Source organism: Neomonachus schauinslandi, chromosome X, assembly GCF_002201575.2.
Source record: "Neomonachus schauinslandi chromosome X, ASM220157v2, whole genome shotgun sequence".
Classification (NCBI taxonomy): domain Eukaryota; kingdom Metazoa; phylum Chordata; class Mammalia; order Carnivora; family Phocidae; genus Neomonachus; species Neomonachus schauinslandi.
In genome coordinates this window covers 24,463,316-24,480,284 of record NC_058419.1, presented here as the reverse complement: position 1 = coordinate 24,480,284, position 16,969 = coordinate 24,463,316, and the positions used below count along the sequence as shown (strand labels likewise).

Here is a 16,969-nt window from a genome sequence, read left to right as displayed (position 1 = left end):
TATTACAGTGAGTGTTTACCTGTGGGGAACATGAAAAGAGAATTTATAATTATAATGTGCAATGAGGGCTTCTACTTCATCTACGATTTTACTTTCAGTTAATTCTAGATGGTAGAAACATGAGTATTTGTTACATGTACATTTTGTTAGTTTAAAAATTAAAAGTCAGGAACCATATTTAAAATTACCACTAAAAAGTTATCTTGATCTTTAAAAATTAGTGTTATGTGATCTTTAATAGTCTTTATAGACCTACACAATTTTATCATTCATTAATCTTACTCTTGGCCATATATTCTGTGGGTACCTGCTAATAATAAGAGATGAACAAATTGTCATACCTGTTTACCATTTTCTTTTTCTCCATAAGAATTGACCTTAGGAAAAGTTTAATTGGTAGAATAGATTCTGAAAGATAGTCACTTACCCCACCTGATTCCTCTAAGCACTGCATAATGCACAGTATACACTTTGTACCTTAATTTTTGACATTTACAATGTCAGAACTAATTGCTATTATCTGAGCAGCAACTCAAAATATTGGGGTAAAATGAAGGCTTGGTTGTTACATAGCTTTGAAGTTTTGAGATTTTTTTTTAATGTTTTAATATTCTCAAAGAATGGTAGTGCCAAGTTATCATTCATTACTCAATATTCAGCCCAGAAAATTGGGAAAAATACAATAACAGATGCTGTGGGTGACTGCAGTGCTCTGCCATTAGTTTGACTTGTGTTTTTCATTTTGAGACTGGGTGAGTCACCCATGGAGAGTTATAAAGTAAAACAAAGAAGATTCAAGATTTTAATAAGACATTACCTTGAGCTCCTCACATTGAAGATAAACACTCTGCAAGTGTTTATATATGTGAACAGTCAAAGATAGAGACCACAATAAACAGGCATAGTAATAAAATCTCTTTGCAGGAGAAGATGAAATACTGGCTACTACTTATGTATATAGATGTGACACAGAATCATTATTCTATTGGGATCCTGAAGGTCAAATATATGTCTCTACCTAATGTCCCTTCTCAGCAGAAGGCTCTCATCCTATTATGATGTCTCTGCTTCTTTGCTTATGGAAGTTGCCTTTTATAAAGGGAATTATTTAATCCATGATCTCAGTCTTTTATCTTATTCTGTAGATAATATTTATTTGGTTTTCCAGAACAATATTATATTCTCAGGTTGCTAAATTCAAAACAGCTAAATGGGTTGGGAGAATTATTAGTTATTCAATTGGTAGTTTTGCCCACATTAGTATAAATCATTGATTTGAAAGATTCTCAGTGAACTGATTAATCTGTTTATAGCTACATCAACCAGCTATTATATTGTGTGTCGATAATATAACTAATTAATGGATAAAACCTACTGAAAAGCAAGATAAATGAACAAATTTAGGTACTGTATCTCTGTTTTGTTTTGTACTCCCAATGCTAAATATTTGTGATATTTAATTGAAGACTCATGCACTGATTATAATCCTTTGTAAGTGAAAGTGTCTAGATTTCCAAAGTCTTCTGATTAATAACAGGGAGGTATGTGCAGCAAATATGCTCCCATGTATTAGCAGTACTCAAGTCCTAATATTGAGAATAAAAAACTTTATGAATTATGTTTCTTCCCTTCCGGTGGCTATAGACTCAATATAACCTTTAAAGTTCTGAGTGATTATTTTTTTCCTTGCCCCCTATAAATAATAAAACAAGTCCCATTTTTATCAGAGGTTAGATTAATATAATGTAGGACTGGCCTTATTATCAGTAAAGGACATCAGAGATGGGGATGGATTTGAGTGTTATAGCAATGAGTAAGAATATATCTGAGTTTATTCCAAAGCTAAAACTCTCCTCCCCACTATAATTATAGTTGGGAATGTGGGACTAGGGAAGATTAATGGACATTTAGGCATTAAGACTCAAACTAAAATTATGGTCATATAATAAGCAGAGAGATGCTTTGAGGAAAATATGAGTATGGCAGAAAATTGGATGTCTCTAGTGTTACAGGTTCTTCAAATCAGCTTCTAGCCATGAATATTACACATATAAATTATATAATATTTTATGTAGAGATTATCATATTATAATTTATATATTATGATTCTATATTATTATAAACTATTATATATATATATATAATATATGCCATATGCATGGCAGGAAAGGTTAAAGAATAACACAGATTCTTGAAATTGGTAGATGCTGGGTCATGTTCTGCATTGGGGTCAGGAACATTTATATCACTACTCTGCAGACACTGAGATAGTGCCCATGTAATTCTCACAGTACTTGCCCAAAACCAACTGTTTGAGGAGATGAGACAGAAAAACTAGAAAACCACAGTCCTGTCAAGTGTCAATGGGACAAAAGTTTCCATGATCAATTTTGAGATACACTGAATTGTTTATCCCTTCTTGGAGGGAATTCAGTTGATCACTATTGCAATTGTTTTGGCAAAAGGCTTTCATGGGTTTCCATATTCTATGAAAATGAGTTTTTCTCATCTTCAGCTTATTTAAGCTTCTGCTGCATTGAGCACCATTGATCATTCCTGTCTTCTCCTTCTTCTCTTCTCCACTCCAACCTCGCCTTTTAAAAGGGATATTCAGGGGCACCTGGCTCAGTCTGTTAAGCGTCTGACTCTTGATCTCAGCTCAGGTCCTGATCTCAGGGTTGTGAGTTAGAGCCTTGTGTTGGGTTCCATACTGGGCAGGGAGCCTACTTAAAAATATATACATATATTAAAAAGAAAAAGATGTCTTGTTTTTTCCCCTCCTGTTAACTGAAGAAAAACATATTAGACTGTTCAAACATTACTTAAATATATAAAATATGAAGAAATTCCACTATTATACTATCTATTAGAGACACACAGTTAACCCTTTTGGGTATATTCTTACATTCTTACATATACTGTATACGACTTCCTCTTATCTTCCTCCTCCTATTTTTAACCAAAAATGGATTATAATATGCATCTGGTTTGCAATTTGCTTATTTCATCTAATATTATCAAGGCTACTTCTCCATGTCAGTACATAAAGAATGAACTCCAGAATTTTAACAATTGTATAGCATTCCACTATTTGGAGAAAAGTCCAACTAGACAAGCTCATCCACAGACAGCCCTCCAACTATGCTTGCCACTTCAAAAATCACTTCTGTTGGGACACCTGGGTGGCTCAGTTGGTTAAGCATCTGCCTACCGCTCAGGTCATGATCCCGGGGTCCTGGGATAGAGTCCTGCATCGGGGTCCTTGCTCAGCAAGGAGCCTGCTTCTCCCTCTGTCTGCTGCTCCCCCTGCTTGTGCACTCATTCACTCTCTCTCTGACAAATAAATAAACAAAATCTTAAAAACAAAAACAAAAATAAAAATCACTCCTGCTGTTGATGTATGTCAAAATATAGCATGGAATCTTTGTGGGAGATTCTCTGTGAAGACTGGCTTCCATAAAAATGGCAGCATTCTCATAGTTGTATCTTAGGCTTGTGGTAACCCTGCTCAGCTTTATTTGTCAAAGTGAACCTATCTGATTTCTGTTTTCCAGAACATTGTCAAATATCTGATCTGATAATGGCACTCTTTCTTATAGCCCGAGCATGGAGTTATTCAATTTAAATAACCTTACTGTCACTTCTGTAAGATTCTTACAAGGAAGTGTCTGTCATTTTGAACCACAAGCTCCACTGAATTGTTAAACTGATTAGTTTTGCATGTGGTTAACATCACCTTTGATCTGGATTACTGCAGTGACCTAATAAATGATGCCCCTCCTTCCCTGTCTTTCCCCTACTACAGTTTACAGTATATTATATCTACACAGCATCCAGGTTTCCTTCTAAAACCTAAATCCCCTGTTCAAAACCCTCCCTGGCTTTTCATTTCATTCAAAGTCATGTCCAAGACTCTTATAATTACTTATAGATATCTGCATGATATCATCCATTACCTCTCTGGCCTTACCCCTTTCTTCATGCACTCTGCTCCAAAAACACTGGTCTTTCTACTACTCTAACACACACACACACACATGCACACACACACACACACACACACACCAGGCATGGTCCCACCTCGTAGATCTCTGTACTTGATATTCCCTCCACCCGCACACCCTCTTCTCTGATATAGCTGCATAGCTCACTTTGTACTTCCTTCAAATCTCAGCTCAAAAGTTAATTTATTGACCAGGCTCTAACAACTTTATTTAAAATTGCATCTCACCCAGAATTCCTAACCCCTATTCTCTTTTGGAATAGAATAGAAAGGACAGAAATAAACCCACACTTATATGGCCAATTAATTTATGACAAAGGAGCCAAGAATATACAATGGGGAAAGGACAGTCTCATCAATAAATGGTGTTGGAAAAACTGGACAGCCACCTGCAAAGGACTACCACTATCTTACACCATACAGAGAAATCTATTCAAAATGGATTAAAGAGTCTACATCAAACTAAAAAGCTTCTGCATTGCAAAGTGAAACCATCAACAAAATGAAAAGCCAGCCTATGGAATGGGAAAAAATATTTGCAAATCATATATCTATCTGATAAGGGGTTAATATCCAAAATATATAAAGAACTCATACAACTCAATAGCAAAAAGTCCATTAAAAAATGGACAGAGGACCTGAACATAATTTTCCCAACAAAGACCTACAGATGGCCAAGAGACACATGAAAAGATACTCAACATCACTAATAATCAGGTACATAAATGCAATCAAAACCACAGTGAGATATCACCTCACACCTGTCAGAATAGCTATTACCAAAAAGACAAGAAGTAACCAGTGTTGGCAAGGATGTGGAGAAAAGTGAACTCTTGTGCACTGTTGATGGGAATGTAAATTGGTGCAGCCACTATGGAGAACAGTATGGAGGTTCCTCAAATAATTAAAAATAGAATTACCACATGATCCAGCAATTCCACTCCTGGGTATTTATCCAAAGGAAACGAAATCCCTGACTCAAAAATATATATGCACCCCCATGTTCATTGCAGCATTATTTATAGTAGCCAAGATATGGAAAAAACCCTAAGTATTCATCATAGAATGAAAGGATAAAGAAAATGTGATATATATATATATATATATACACACTCACATACACACACACACACACACATACAATCGAATACCATTCGGCCATAAAAAGGAGAGCCCACCATTTATAGCATGGATGGACCTTAAAGGCATTATGCTAAGTGAAGTAAGTCAGATAAAGACAAATACCAAATGATGACACTTATATGTGGAATCTAAAAAACAAATGTGCTTATAGACACAAAGAACAGACTGGTGGTTGCCAGAAGTAGGGGCTGAGGGGTAGGTTAAGTAGGTGAAGGGAGTCAAAAGATACAAACTTCCATTTATAAAACAAATAAATCCTGGGATGTAATGTACAGCATGATGAATATAGTTAATAATACTGTATTGCATTTCTGAAAGTTGCTAGGAGAGTTAACCTTAAAAGTTTTCATTATAAGAAAAAAAATTGTGTACTGATGGATGTTAGACTTAGTAATCATTTCACAGTATATACAAATATTGAATCATGTTGTACACTTGAAACTAATATAATGTCAATTATAACTCAATAAAAATATTAAAATAAAATTGCATCTCCCCCAGAATTCCTATCCCCTATTCTCTTTTACCCTGATTTATTTATTAGGATTGGAAACCATCTGACATACCATACATTTACTAATTTGTATGTTTATTGTCTCTTTTCTTCTCAGTGGACTGCAAACCTTATGAGGGCATCATTTGCTTATCTTGTTCACCATAGTATCTCTAGCACCTGGAACAATGCCAGGTATATGGTATTTAAGAAATATTTGTTGAATAAGCAAATAAGTAAAAATAGAAAAGTATTGATGTTGCATATATTAATTTCAAAACTGAATATCTTACTACATTATTTCATTGTTTCTAACAATTTTTTCAGTTGACTAGTTTGGATGTCTTTTTACAGTCATATCATCTGTAAATAATTATAACTGCTTTCTCTTCTCCAATATTTATAACTTTTTTCTATCTTTTCTAATTTCTGTATCTAGAATTTTTATAATAATATTAAATACTGATGGTGATTGTTAGAATCCTTGTTTCATTCCTTACTTTCACTGGAATTCTTCTGATGTATCATTTAAGAGGATTCTGGTTGAGGTTGGAAACACAACACAGAGACACACACACACACACACACACACACACACACCCCATATGAAGACTATATATGCTCATACTTTACTAAAGATTTTATCAAGCATTTTAGTAGGGTTTTATTAAATTATTTATTGGAATTTATTAGCATGAACATGTGTCTTCTCATTTGACCTGTTAATATGATACATTGCAAAAATAGACTTCTCAATAATGAACACTCCACGTTCCACGAACTAGCTTCACTTTGTCATGGCATAGTTTCCTTTTAATACACTGATGGATTATACTCAGAGTTTTTTAAGGATAACTTGCATTTATTTATCTCTGTATGTAAATAGGTCTCTTCATTTGGTGTAATTTTAGTCAAGTTTGTTATTAAAATTTATTTTGGCTTTGTAATAATAATATAATATTAATATTATTTTGGTCTCATATAGAAAAGAGTAAACTTTACTCTTTATGCTCTGAAGCAGTTCAAAATTAAATATTCCTTGACAATATGAAATAATTTATTTATGACACTACCAGGCCTAGCATGTGTATTATTTGCTTATAATTATATGTTTAAGTGTGTGATTTTCTTAGAGGAAATGGCAGATTAAAAAAATAACATTCACAATTTTTTAGGGTTAATGGTCTGTTCTGGTTTCATATTTCTTCTTGGAAAATGTTTAGTTATTTATATCTTCTGATCTTTTTTTTTCACTCAGATTTTACATTTACCAGTCTAATAAATAAATCTGTACCCGTGATTATTTCTTTTTTCTCTCTTCTAATTCTTTTCATTTGTGCTCTTGTGATTGTGATGCTGAGGAAAGGAGCATCTTCCATTGGACACCTCTTTTGTCCTTTGGCAGCCTGGGAAAATTGGCAGAGATCTGCACCTGTGGCATTGGGGAGGAACTCAAAACAGGAGGTAGTTGCAGCTGGTGGTGAGGTGATACTCCACCTCCGTGAGGCTGCCAGGGCTTCAGCATGACTGCCAGAGATGCCAATGCCAGCAAGCCCTTGGAAGTGCTGGAGACATCCCAGACCAGCAGGCTAAGTGGTCCAGAAATCACTATGAAGTTCTGCTTTGTGATGAGGGTCTGACTTTCCATTCCCCAAGAAGGTACCAACAGTTGACCAATGAAATAGCTTAATTAGTGGACAGATGTGAGGTCCTAGGTAAATATTTAGGGAGGATATCTGGGAGAAAAACTGCCCTTTATGACTGGGGTTAAGACTCAAAAATACCTGCAAAATTATTAAAATTATTATAATTTTAGTATTAAAGAAATATTTTGCTGTTTCAGCTTATGTGGTAATAGCATTTGAGTAAAATAAGCCTCTTCAATTTTATATTCCCTGCACCTCTATTTTTTTTTCTTCATTAGTTTTTAGGATCCTTGATAAACTTTTCTATTCTGCTTGCTTCCAAAAGGGAGAGTTTCCCAACATTTCATTTCACTCACCTTCCCAGCAGTGAGAAATCTCATTCTGGGATATATAGCCATCTCTTGTATGTTCTTCTGATGTAAAATAAACACTTCTGATTCAGCATGTCACAAATTGAGTTGATCACCCTCCATATATATCCTCTGTGCCTATATTCTCTATATTCACTTGTTGCCACTATGCATTTACATTCAAGCCAGAGCCTTAGAGTCCACCTAAATTTTTTGGCTTTCTTCCACCTTCTACCATACCAAACACTGTTCATTTTATTTTCCCCATTTTTCTAATAACTTCCTCCCTCTCCACACTTACCTCAAATATCCTAGTTCAGGCTCTCATTATCTCCTTCTAGGATTTTCTTTAGTGACATCTGATGTATTGAATACAAGTGAAATGAAGGTGTAATATACCAGAGAATCCTACTAGGTCTAGCTAAGAATCTAAGGAATGTAATACTTTGTAATCCATCTCCAAATACATGAGCCTGAACTGTAGGTGTTCTCTGCCTTTGGTTTGACAGTATTTTTATTTTTTGCCCTCATTTCCCCATATTCTTGATCTTTGTTTCAGAACCTACTTAGTATTCTGACACAAATCTAACCCAGCCACAGTGGCTTGGAAAGGATCAAGATCAAGCAGATATCTGATTGTCAAAAAGCACAGAGTTTGATGACACATGTTTGGCAAAGGTGTGCAGATGTGCATACGCTATTTATGGGAGGTTAAGTTGGTAGGACCTCTTTGGAGGGTAATTTGGCAATGGCCATTAAATATAAAATTGATCCAGCAATTCCATTTCTAGGAATTTATCCTGCAGATATGCTTGCACATGTGCACAAAAATGTATGCACCTAAGTAATCACTGCAGAATAGTTTATAGTAATAGAAAATAAGAACCAATATACATGCTCATTAAAGGTGTAATGAATAAAGTATGTTCCAACCATATAGGGGAATACTATACAATTAAAAGTAATTAGGTATGTATAAGGTATGTATAAGAAACAATCTCTAAAATTTTGTGATAAAAGTGGCACAAATATGTGCAGCACATGCTGTCATTTCTATAAAAATTGCATACACATACATATATGCTTATATATGTATCAACCATCTCTAAATGGATACAGATACAAAATGTACTGCTTGTGATCTATGGGCAAGAGATCAGGGATCCTAGGGTATGAGACTTACTTTTCATTGTACACTTTTTATACAGTATGACTTTTTGGTCATATGCATGTATTACTTAATTTAAATAAAACAAAATAAAAATAAAGACCAAGTCTTAATAGATGTAGTTTAAAATATTAGGAATACATGCATATGTAAAATGGTATACATATATGCCATTTCCTCACATGGGAACATATACATACACCAATATACAGTATATGTGAGTAGGTAGCTATAAGCACAACAGGTACTTGTTTCATAAATAAAAAAGTTTGTTAAATCATCTTAAAAACACAAGATACCTAATTGTACCAACCTATAGCAAGTATATTTCGATAAGGTATTCAAAATGTTATTTAATCTTTTAACCCATGACAATAGCATAAGTTTGCTTTTTAAAAACAAATGTACACAGTTAATGTGTGCACAGTTGATGTTTCAGCCTCAGTTTCTCTCCTGGAAGATTTTGACTTTGATAAATATATTCCTAGAAGGACAATTAAGAAAAAATAAAAGTGTATATTGAACCATTCAAAAACTTTAACCTAGCACTTAATTGCTAAAATACTAAACATGTTTTATTTTTTTCTGCAATATATCACATACTCAAATCCAGATAAAAGAATTATCCATGTAAACAATAAAAAAGTTGTGAACAACATCTGCATTGAACACAACAGCTGACCTTTCTCTGTAAATGGCTGCCTGGATAGTGTTACCTAATCTTTAAAGAAATGTTCACCCTAAAAAGTACTTCCCGATTGTCCTGCCACTTATAGGCCAGTTTTGATTAGCTATGGAAATCTGTAGCATAAATGCTACCCAGGAAAGCAGGCCATAATATAGCAGCTTTAAACAAGAAGGCTGAGGGCCTGGGGCTATTGATGCTAAATTTTACTGAATAATCAAAATTGTGATTAATAGGATGACCACCACTGTAAAATTTCTTGATTAAGAAAACGTATTTTTAAATATTTTATGTACCAAAAATATACAAACAAACACCTAGGTTCCAAAATCCAAATGAAACAGGCGCCAAATGGTGGCAATCTACATCTTGAAATGCATTTTCTAGAGCAGGGCTAAACACCTGCCCTGTTATATATATGATGGGTAGTTCCTCCAACCAGCCCAAAAGATACTTTTTGGCACACATTTTCCCAAAATACCATACATATGAAATGTGTAGAAGACCTGAACATACTGTTGAAATACCGGTAAAATTGAAGTACTGAATTGTAGTGGGAACCATGTCTACATCACCCCAAAGAAAAACCATATGTCAATCATTCAGAGAACACAATTAAGGATTAGACAAAATTCTTTGTAAGAGAAGGCAAAAAAGATGGTTGTGTTGGGGGAGGTACAGAAAAATGGTAAGCCAAGTTTTGATTGCCCAAAGATCACCTTTGCTCTCTCTCTCTCTCATACACTACGGACAGGTAAGTTGGGCACTTTCCAACTGGAAGATAAGCGTCACACTGAGTTAAAAAGCACAAACACGGCGTGAGGAAGGAAAGTGAGAGGGGACTGGAAGGTAAATCTGGGCACTTTGAGAACACAGGAGCCATCCTTAGCTCCAGAGGCCTGCGTAGTTCCCATGGAGGCCTGAAGGGAGAGGTCCTCCAGCCACGAAGAGCTTCATCTCAGGCCAGTTGTAGCAGTGGGTGTAGAGAGCGTTGGGGAACTCGCCGATCCCACCGAAGTAGTTCACCCACAGGTCATCGTGGTTGAGCCAGCCCCTGCCACAGGTGAGCTTGAGCTTCCTTCCTGAGGGCCCGGGAGAGGAGTCCGGGCTGGCTGAGGCTCTCTCCTCCAGGAACTTCTGGGCGCGGATGTCATAGAAGAGCAGGGAGCCATGGCCCGTGCCCACGGTGATGATATGCTGGTAGAAACTCAGCGAGCGCACACCCGTGCCGCCCTCTCGGGAGCACAGGGGCCGGATATTCTGCTGACGTTGGCGCGGATCTAAGAAGGAGACATGGGACTGGGACCCCACCGCGTACAAGGACAACTCATCACAGTAGGTCAGGCACACGTTCTCTCGGCAGTAGGGCAGCCTGATGGAGAGCAGCCTGGACAGAGTGCTTCGGGCTTTCCACAGGTGGAAGTAGCCGTCCAGGGACACCGCTCCCAGCTCCTGGTTCTTGCCGCTGAAGGCCAGAGCCCGCACCTTGCGGTTACTGGGGCTGGTGCTGGACCTGGGGATGGTCTCCATGTCCCTCGGACGGATGTGAGCGTACACAGGAAGACCCGCGTCATTGTGCCAGGCGATGCTGCCGCTGAACATGTCGGGATCCATCCGCCACAGCGCCACTGTGCCGTCGCGGGAGCCGCTCACAGCCACTGTGTCACTCATCCAGGCGATGGTGAAGATCCAGTCCTTGTGGCCATGGCGGTCGCCCAGGCACACGGGGTCCAGGGTGGGCAGCTGGTAGACGGCCAGGCTGTTGGGGTTCTCACCCCCAGTGGCCAGAAGGGTCTTGGAGGGATTCAGCTCGATGGCGTGGATGCCGCAAGTCGGCTGGGCCCGGGCCAACCAGGGCCCCCGGTCCCGCATCAGGGGGATGCGCGTGATCTGGCCCGAGTGCACATCCACCACGAAGAGGGTGTTACACTTGGTGCCACACACCACCTGCCTGGCGTTCAGCCACTGCGACGCGAACACCTTGTTGAGGGTGCCCAGGGCCAGCTCGCGCTCCCTCAACAGCTCGGGCAGCTTCTGCACCGCATAGCCCCGCAGCTCGCCCTCGGAGTCCGAGATCCCGGAGCCGCCCCAGGCGCCCACCTCGCGGCCCTTCAGGTAGTGCACCAGCGAGCGCCGCGTCGCCGGCCGCTTCTGTTTCTTGGGCAGCAGCGGCCCCTCCGCGTCCGCCGCCGCCAAGCCCTGAGACGACGAGCTCGCGGCACCCGCCTCGATCGCCGGCGCTTTCCGCTTCCTGCTACCTGTTTGCTGCGGGGCCATGGTGGGCGGCAGGCGAGTGGCCGTGGCGGCGGCGGCGGCGCGACGGCGGCGGCGGCGGCGCGTGGCACCCGTGTTGGCCGTGGCGGCGGCGGGGAGCGCGGCGCCTCCGCGTCAGCCGGGAGCTCGGGCTCTCAGGGCCAGGAGGCGGGCACGACCGCAGGGCGCGGAGCCTACCAAGCTCGGGACGCGGCAGCGACGAAGGAGGCGAGGGCGGCGAGGGCGGCGAGGGCGGCGGGCCGGGCTTGGAACGCGGGCGGGAGGGAGCGGGGCCCGGGCAGATCGAGGGCGGAGCGCGAGAGGAGTGCGGCGGCAAGGGCGGCGGCGGCGGCCGGGATCTAGGCTAGGGCGGGAAGTGCGGCCGGCGGGGCGGCTGGAGCGAAGTCTGAGTGGGACGAGGACGACGCTGGGGGACCGAGTGTGAGGGGGCGGAGGCAGCGGGAGGAGCCGGCCAAGAGCAAGCGGGGGGCGCAGGGTAGCACACGCCAGGCTGGGAGGGGTCGGAGGGGGGCGGGAAGTGGGGGATGGAGCCCGAGGTGGGGAAACTCACCCAGGGCCAGCGCTCAGGGATCCCCAGCAGTCTCCGGAGGACACATCCTAGTGCGCCTGCCCAGGTCCTCTTGCTATCCGACTCCAGGGCGTTTCACTATCCTCAGGATGGCAACCAACTGGCCTTCTTAAAATCCCTACTTAAATAAAATCTGAAAGCTAAAATAAAGTCAAGTATGAAGCTAGAAGGAGCTCTAACAATTATATGTTATATGCACAAACGTGTGCTTAGTGCAATCCCAGGTGACCATTTACTACAATTAGTTCAAAGACTAAGTGCAGCAACCCTGAACTTGACAAAGAGTGGGGATGTTTAGCAGAGGCAGGAAGACCCTCCCCCCCACCCCCCTTAGATCTGTCCTTGCAGCATACCTGTCTCAGCCCCTCTGCTGGGAGTGTGTTATAAATTTTCAACCAATTTCTTCTTAATTCTCAAATTGAGGTCCCTGAGTTTCCGCAACAGAATCCCTAAGGGATGTGTTCCAAATGTAGTTGCCTAGGCCCCACTTCCTGCCAGAGGTGGAGTGAGGACTCTATAATCCAGGGCAACCTCAGGAACCTTGAGGACTGCATTGAGGGTGGGGCTGGGGGCTTGGGGGTAAGACAAGGGTGTTCCTCCATTGTGTTGGGTTCTCTTGAGCCTTAGAGAGGAACCGTGGAGTGGAAGAGGTACAGGAGAAGGATACCTCTTTTCCTGCTCCAGGGAGGAAAGGTTCAGTCCCCATTGTCGGTCCCAGAAGGAATCCCAGGTTCCTGGGCATAGCCTTGTCTTGCATGGGAGGGCCCCTGGGGCACTGGTAGGGAGGAATGCATGGATTTCCATAGGCACAGATGGTGAAGAACTTTCCAGAAGGACGTAACCACATAGACACAACGGTGGAATGTTCAGATTATGGGTTTAGCAGTCTCAGAATTTGGATGCTCCCTTTCTGGCTTTGCAGCTTCAGAGCAGCCAATTTGGTTGGCAAGCCTATATTTAGACGTGTTCAATTGCACAGTGACATGAGTGGCTGGTAGCTGACACCAGCTCTGCAGACACCCCAGTCTTCCTCTCCAGAACTTTGTTTGCTGAGTGGGTACATGTGAGGAGGTGAATTAACTTTTCTGATCAATCAAGGGAGAGCATGGGATTTACTTTGTTGTTGCTTTTCTCCCCCTTCTCCCAGCCCCTTTTGCACCCTCACCTCAAATGCACAAACTCCAAGTACAAAAACCATAGACCCTTTGCACCACTCCCATCCAGCTGGTACATCCCAATACCCACTCCTCCCCCATATTCCTCCCTATGTTTAAGGCCCTATCAGGAGGGTGAGGGTGGTGGAGAGGGAGTGATCTGACAATGAAAAAAATGTTGACAACTTCATAATTAGAATGATATTACTAGAGAATAAATGACTACAAATTTATTTAATTTAATCTACCATATGTTTTATTTTTAATTTCACCTTAGAAAAATGGATATTATATAGTAAGGCTTCATGGCATACTTTTTACTGTTGTAGAACAAAATAGGCTGAACATTTGGGAGATGGATAGATACAGATAAGTACAGCTTGCTAGATATAGATATATTTCAATTGTAAAAGTAAATTCTTATAACAATTATTATTTATCGGGAGCCTATTTGTGGCTGGAGGACTGTGCTAAACATTTCAAATGCACATTCAGCTTCACAATAACTTTGTGAGGCAGATTCTATTTTTATAACCATATTTTAAAATGAGGGGCAGAGGCCCCGAAAGACTAATGACTCCCCCATGGTCACACAGCTAGTAAATGGTAAAGTCATGTTGTGAAATCCATGTCTGACTCCAAAGCTTTGAAGACTAACAACTGCCCTATATTATTCAATAAGTACAACTTTTCTATTTCTATCTCTTTAAAAACTATGTAAACTATCCCTATGATGGAAATTTTACGGATGTTGCATCTTGTGCACTTTTGAAATATAGTCAGAATTCCTAAAATAAATGAATAAATACTGAATGCAACTTATGTATAGCACTCCAAATTATAGATAAAGGCAAAAATATGATCTATGAGATATATTTTCTTTTTTACAAATTATTTTTAATTAATATGGAATATAATAAATATGCCTACATTGTTGTAAAAATAACACCCATAAAAATAGTCCAGGCATTATGTCTCTCCACTTTTTTGATAATATATTTATGCAATATTTGTGTATAATGTGTTTGTAGTCACTGTTCAGGTTACTATTTTGTATTGATAAATGAGGTGTGATAATTTCATCTAAAATACGGTACCTGAGACATATTTCATTTATGTCTACACTTTCAGATTTTTCTGAGTTTTTTATTTAAAGATGTAAGATTTAAAGACCAGAGTCAAGTGATATTGAGAAATTTAGAGTGTTGTATATCAGCTTGCAAATTTGAACCTTTATTTGTATCTGATTCCTTCCATTTTTAGGAAAACACAATGTCTGCTAAAACCTAAAGTTATACACAGTACATTTATAGTTAAAATGACATGATAACAAAAAAAATTTCATGGCCTTCTGAGTGTCAGGGTCTCTATTAGGTATTTTTGTTACCTATGAGGGCCACTGTGTATGAGTGTTAACATCTTGTAGGTCATTACTAATTTATTTCTGTATTCATTACTGCTTTTTGCTACTAACATACCCCTGATGAATTTGTATTAGCCATACCTATCTCACCTACACCAGATTCCCCTTCATTGGGTGGGGGCTTATATGAGTGGTTTCAGACCACTGTCTCATCCTGTTCTCTAGTTACTTCATATGTTTAAATGTTATTTTCTTAATCAGATTGTAAAGTCCTCAAGGGGTTACATAACATTTCCTACTACATTCACACCACCACATAGTTCTAGGTATGCACTAAATCGTTTATAAAACTTGTGATTGTCCTGTTAATAAACTATTAGAATAAAGAAGAGAAAGAAAAATGAAATATTAAAAAGTAGAAGATTTTTGAAATCAAATTACTTGAGTTGTGAAAGTGAAGGATTTGAATTGATTTGTAATAATGCCACATAACTTGTTTGAAGTTAAATTTCAAACAAGTTATGTGACATTTTTCTATCACCTATCTATTTATCTATCATCTGTCTATCTATCTATCTATCATCTATCATCATCTATCTATATCTATCATCTATCATCTATATTTATATGTGTTTCTTTTCAGCTTATTGGACAATTTCATCAACTGTGTCTGTCCAGCTTTCTAATCTCTGAATGAAGAAAAGGATCTATTTAGCCAGTAAACAAGTTAGGTTACCAATTTAAAATTAGTTAAGGCAGAAGATTTATTTCACTATGGTGGCATGAATATAAGTTTGGTTATTAGGTATGATTCAAATTATTTTGAAAATATTACTAATTTTAGCCTCAAAGCTAAACGAGAAAGAGAAAAGTGGGATAATAGCAGAACTGGTGGGTCAGTAAGTAGACTTTTAGAAGAAGTATTCAATTATGAAAGTTTATTTTATACATTCTTCTATATGAAAATAGATCTTATGAATATGGACTTCATAGACTGGAGCAGATTCTCAGGTACAAAGTCATTTGTCTTCAGAAATGGGATTATATAATCATTTCTGATATATTGTGTAATGATATAAAGTAAGGCTCTCCCTAACAATATTGTTGACATCTTGTCTACATTTGAAGGTATAGCCCTTGCATTATCTTTATCAATAAATACAAAACACTAAAAAATGAAATATGGTTAATTAAGCTTATTTTAAAACAATATATGATAATGATACCTTGTTATTTATAATACACATTAGGCAAACTGTTCTTGAATTATTACATTGGATAAATTTTCACCTAGTCTCTAATTATAATACAGTCCTACCATTTCAAGCTGTGACCTTGTCAAGTCTCCTAAGATAAGCAGCTGTGAACCTGGTTTATAGTCAGATGGGAGGCTTCCTCCAAACCTCATGATGCAGAAACTGGTAGAGATGACTCAGCAGGCTATGTTTCCCCTACAAAGGCACTACTAAAGGCATATGGTGTCAGATGGGGGAATAAAGGAAAGATTTATCACGTTATTTAATTTACTAGAAACAGAATCATAGGGAAGAAGGTAATTTTGACTCCATGACCTCTGCTTTGCCCTACACCTTTCCATCTTCTCTAAGAGGAAGGAATGTGTCAGAACCCAAACTGGGGCTTTGTTTAATAAGAGAGTAGATTCAGTGTTATTATATGTTTTATTGGAGGCACAACAATGTAATTGTCAAAGGAGTGGACTTCAGAGCCACATAATGTGTTTTGAATTCCGGTTCTGTGGTTTGCTGGCCTTGGAACTGGGTCAGTTGGTATACTCCCTTTGCATTTAGTCCCTTATCTATACATGTGATGATAATATCACCTATGCTCTGGAGTTGTTTTGATGATTAAATGAGTATATACACACACTAAGAACATGTAAACCCTAATGGCTTTCCCTGCTTTCCCTTATTTAGCTTTACAAGGACAACTTGGCTATGGTAATGAGGGTTTTTGAGTGCACACTGCAGTACAATGCACACTTACCATCACCAAAGTCTAGTACATGCAGGGATAAAATGTTTGTAGAGCTAGCTTCTTGTGTACTCACATATACCTCACCAATCTCTATTATCTTTCCAATCTATAGATAAATATTTATATG

At 39.2% G+C, this 16,969-nt stretch overlaps 1 protein-coding gene across 1 annotated transcript; it reads right to left on the bottom strand.

Annotated features, from left to right (window-relative positions):
* Positions 1–10,373: 10,373 nt before the first annotated feature.
* Positions 10,374–11,765, bottom strand: LOC110576742 (DDB1- and CUL4-associated factor 12-like protein 2). Its single transcript, XM_021685954.1, has one exon. The coding sequence runs from the start codon at positions 11,763–11,765 to the stop codon at positions 10,374–10,376; it is 1,392 nt and encodes a 463-aa protein (XP_021541629.1).
* Positions 11,766–16,969: the final 5,204 nt, after the last annotated feature.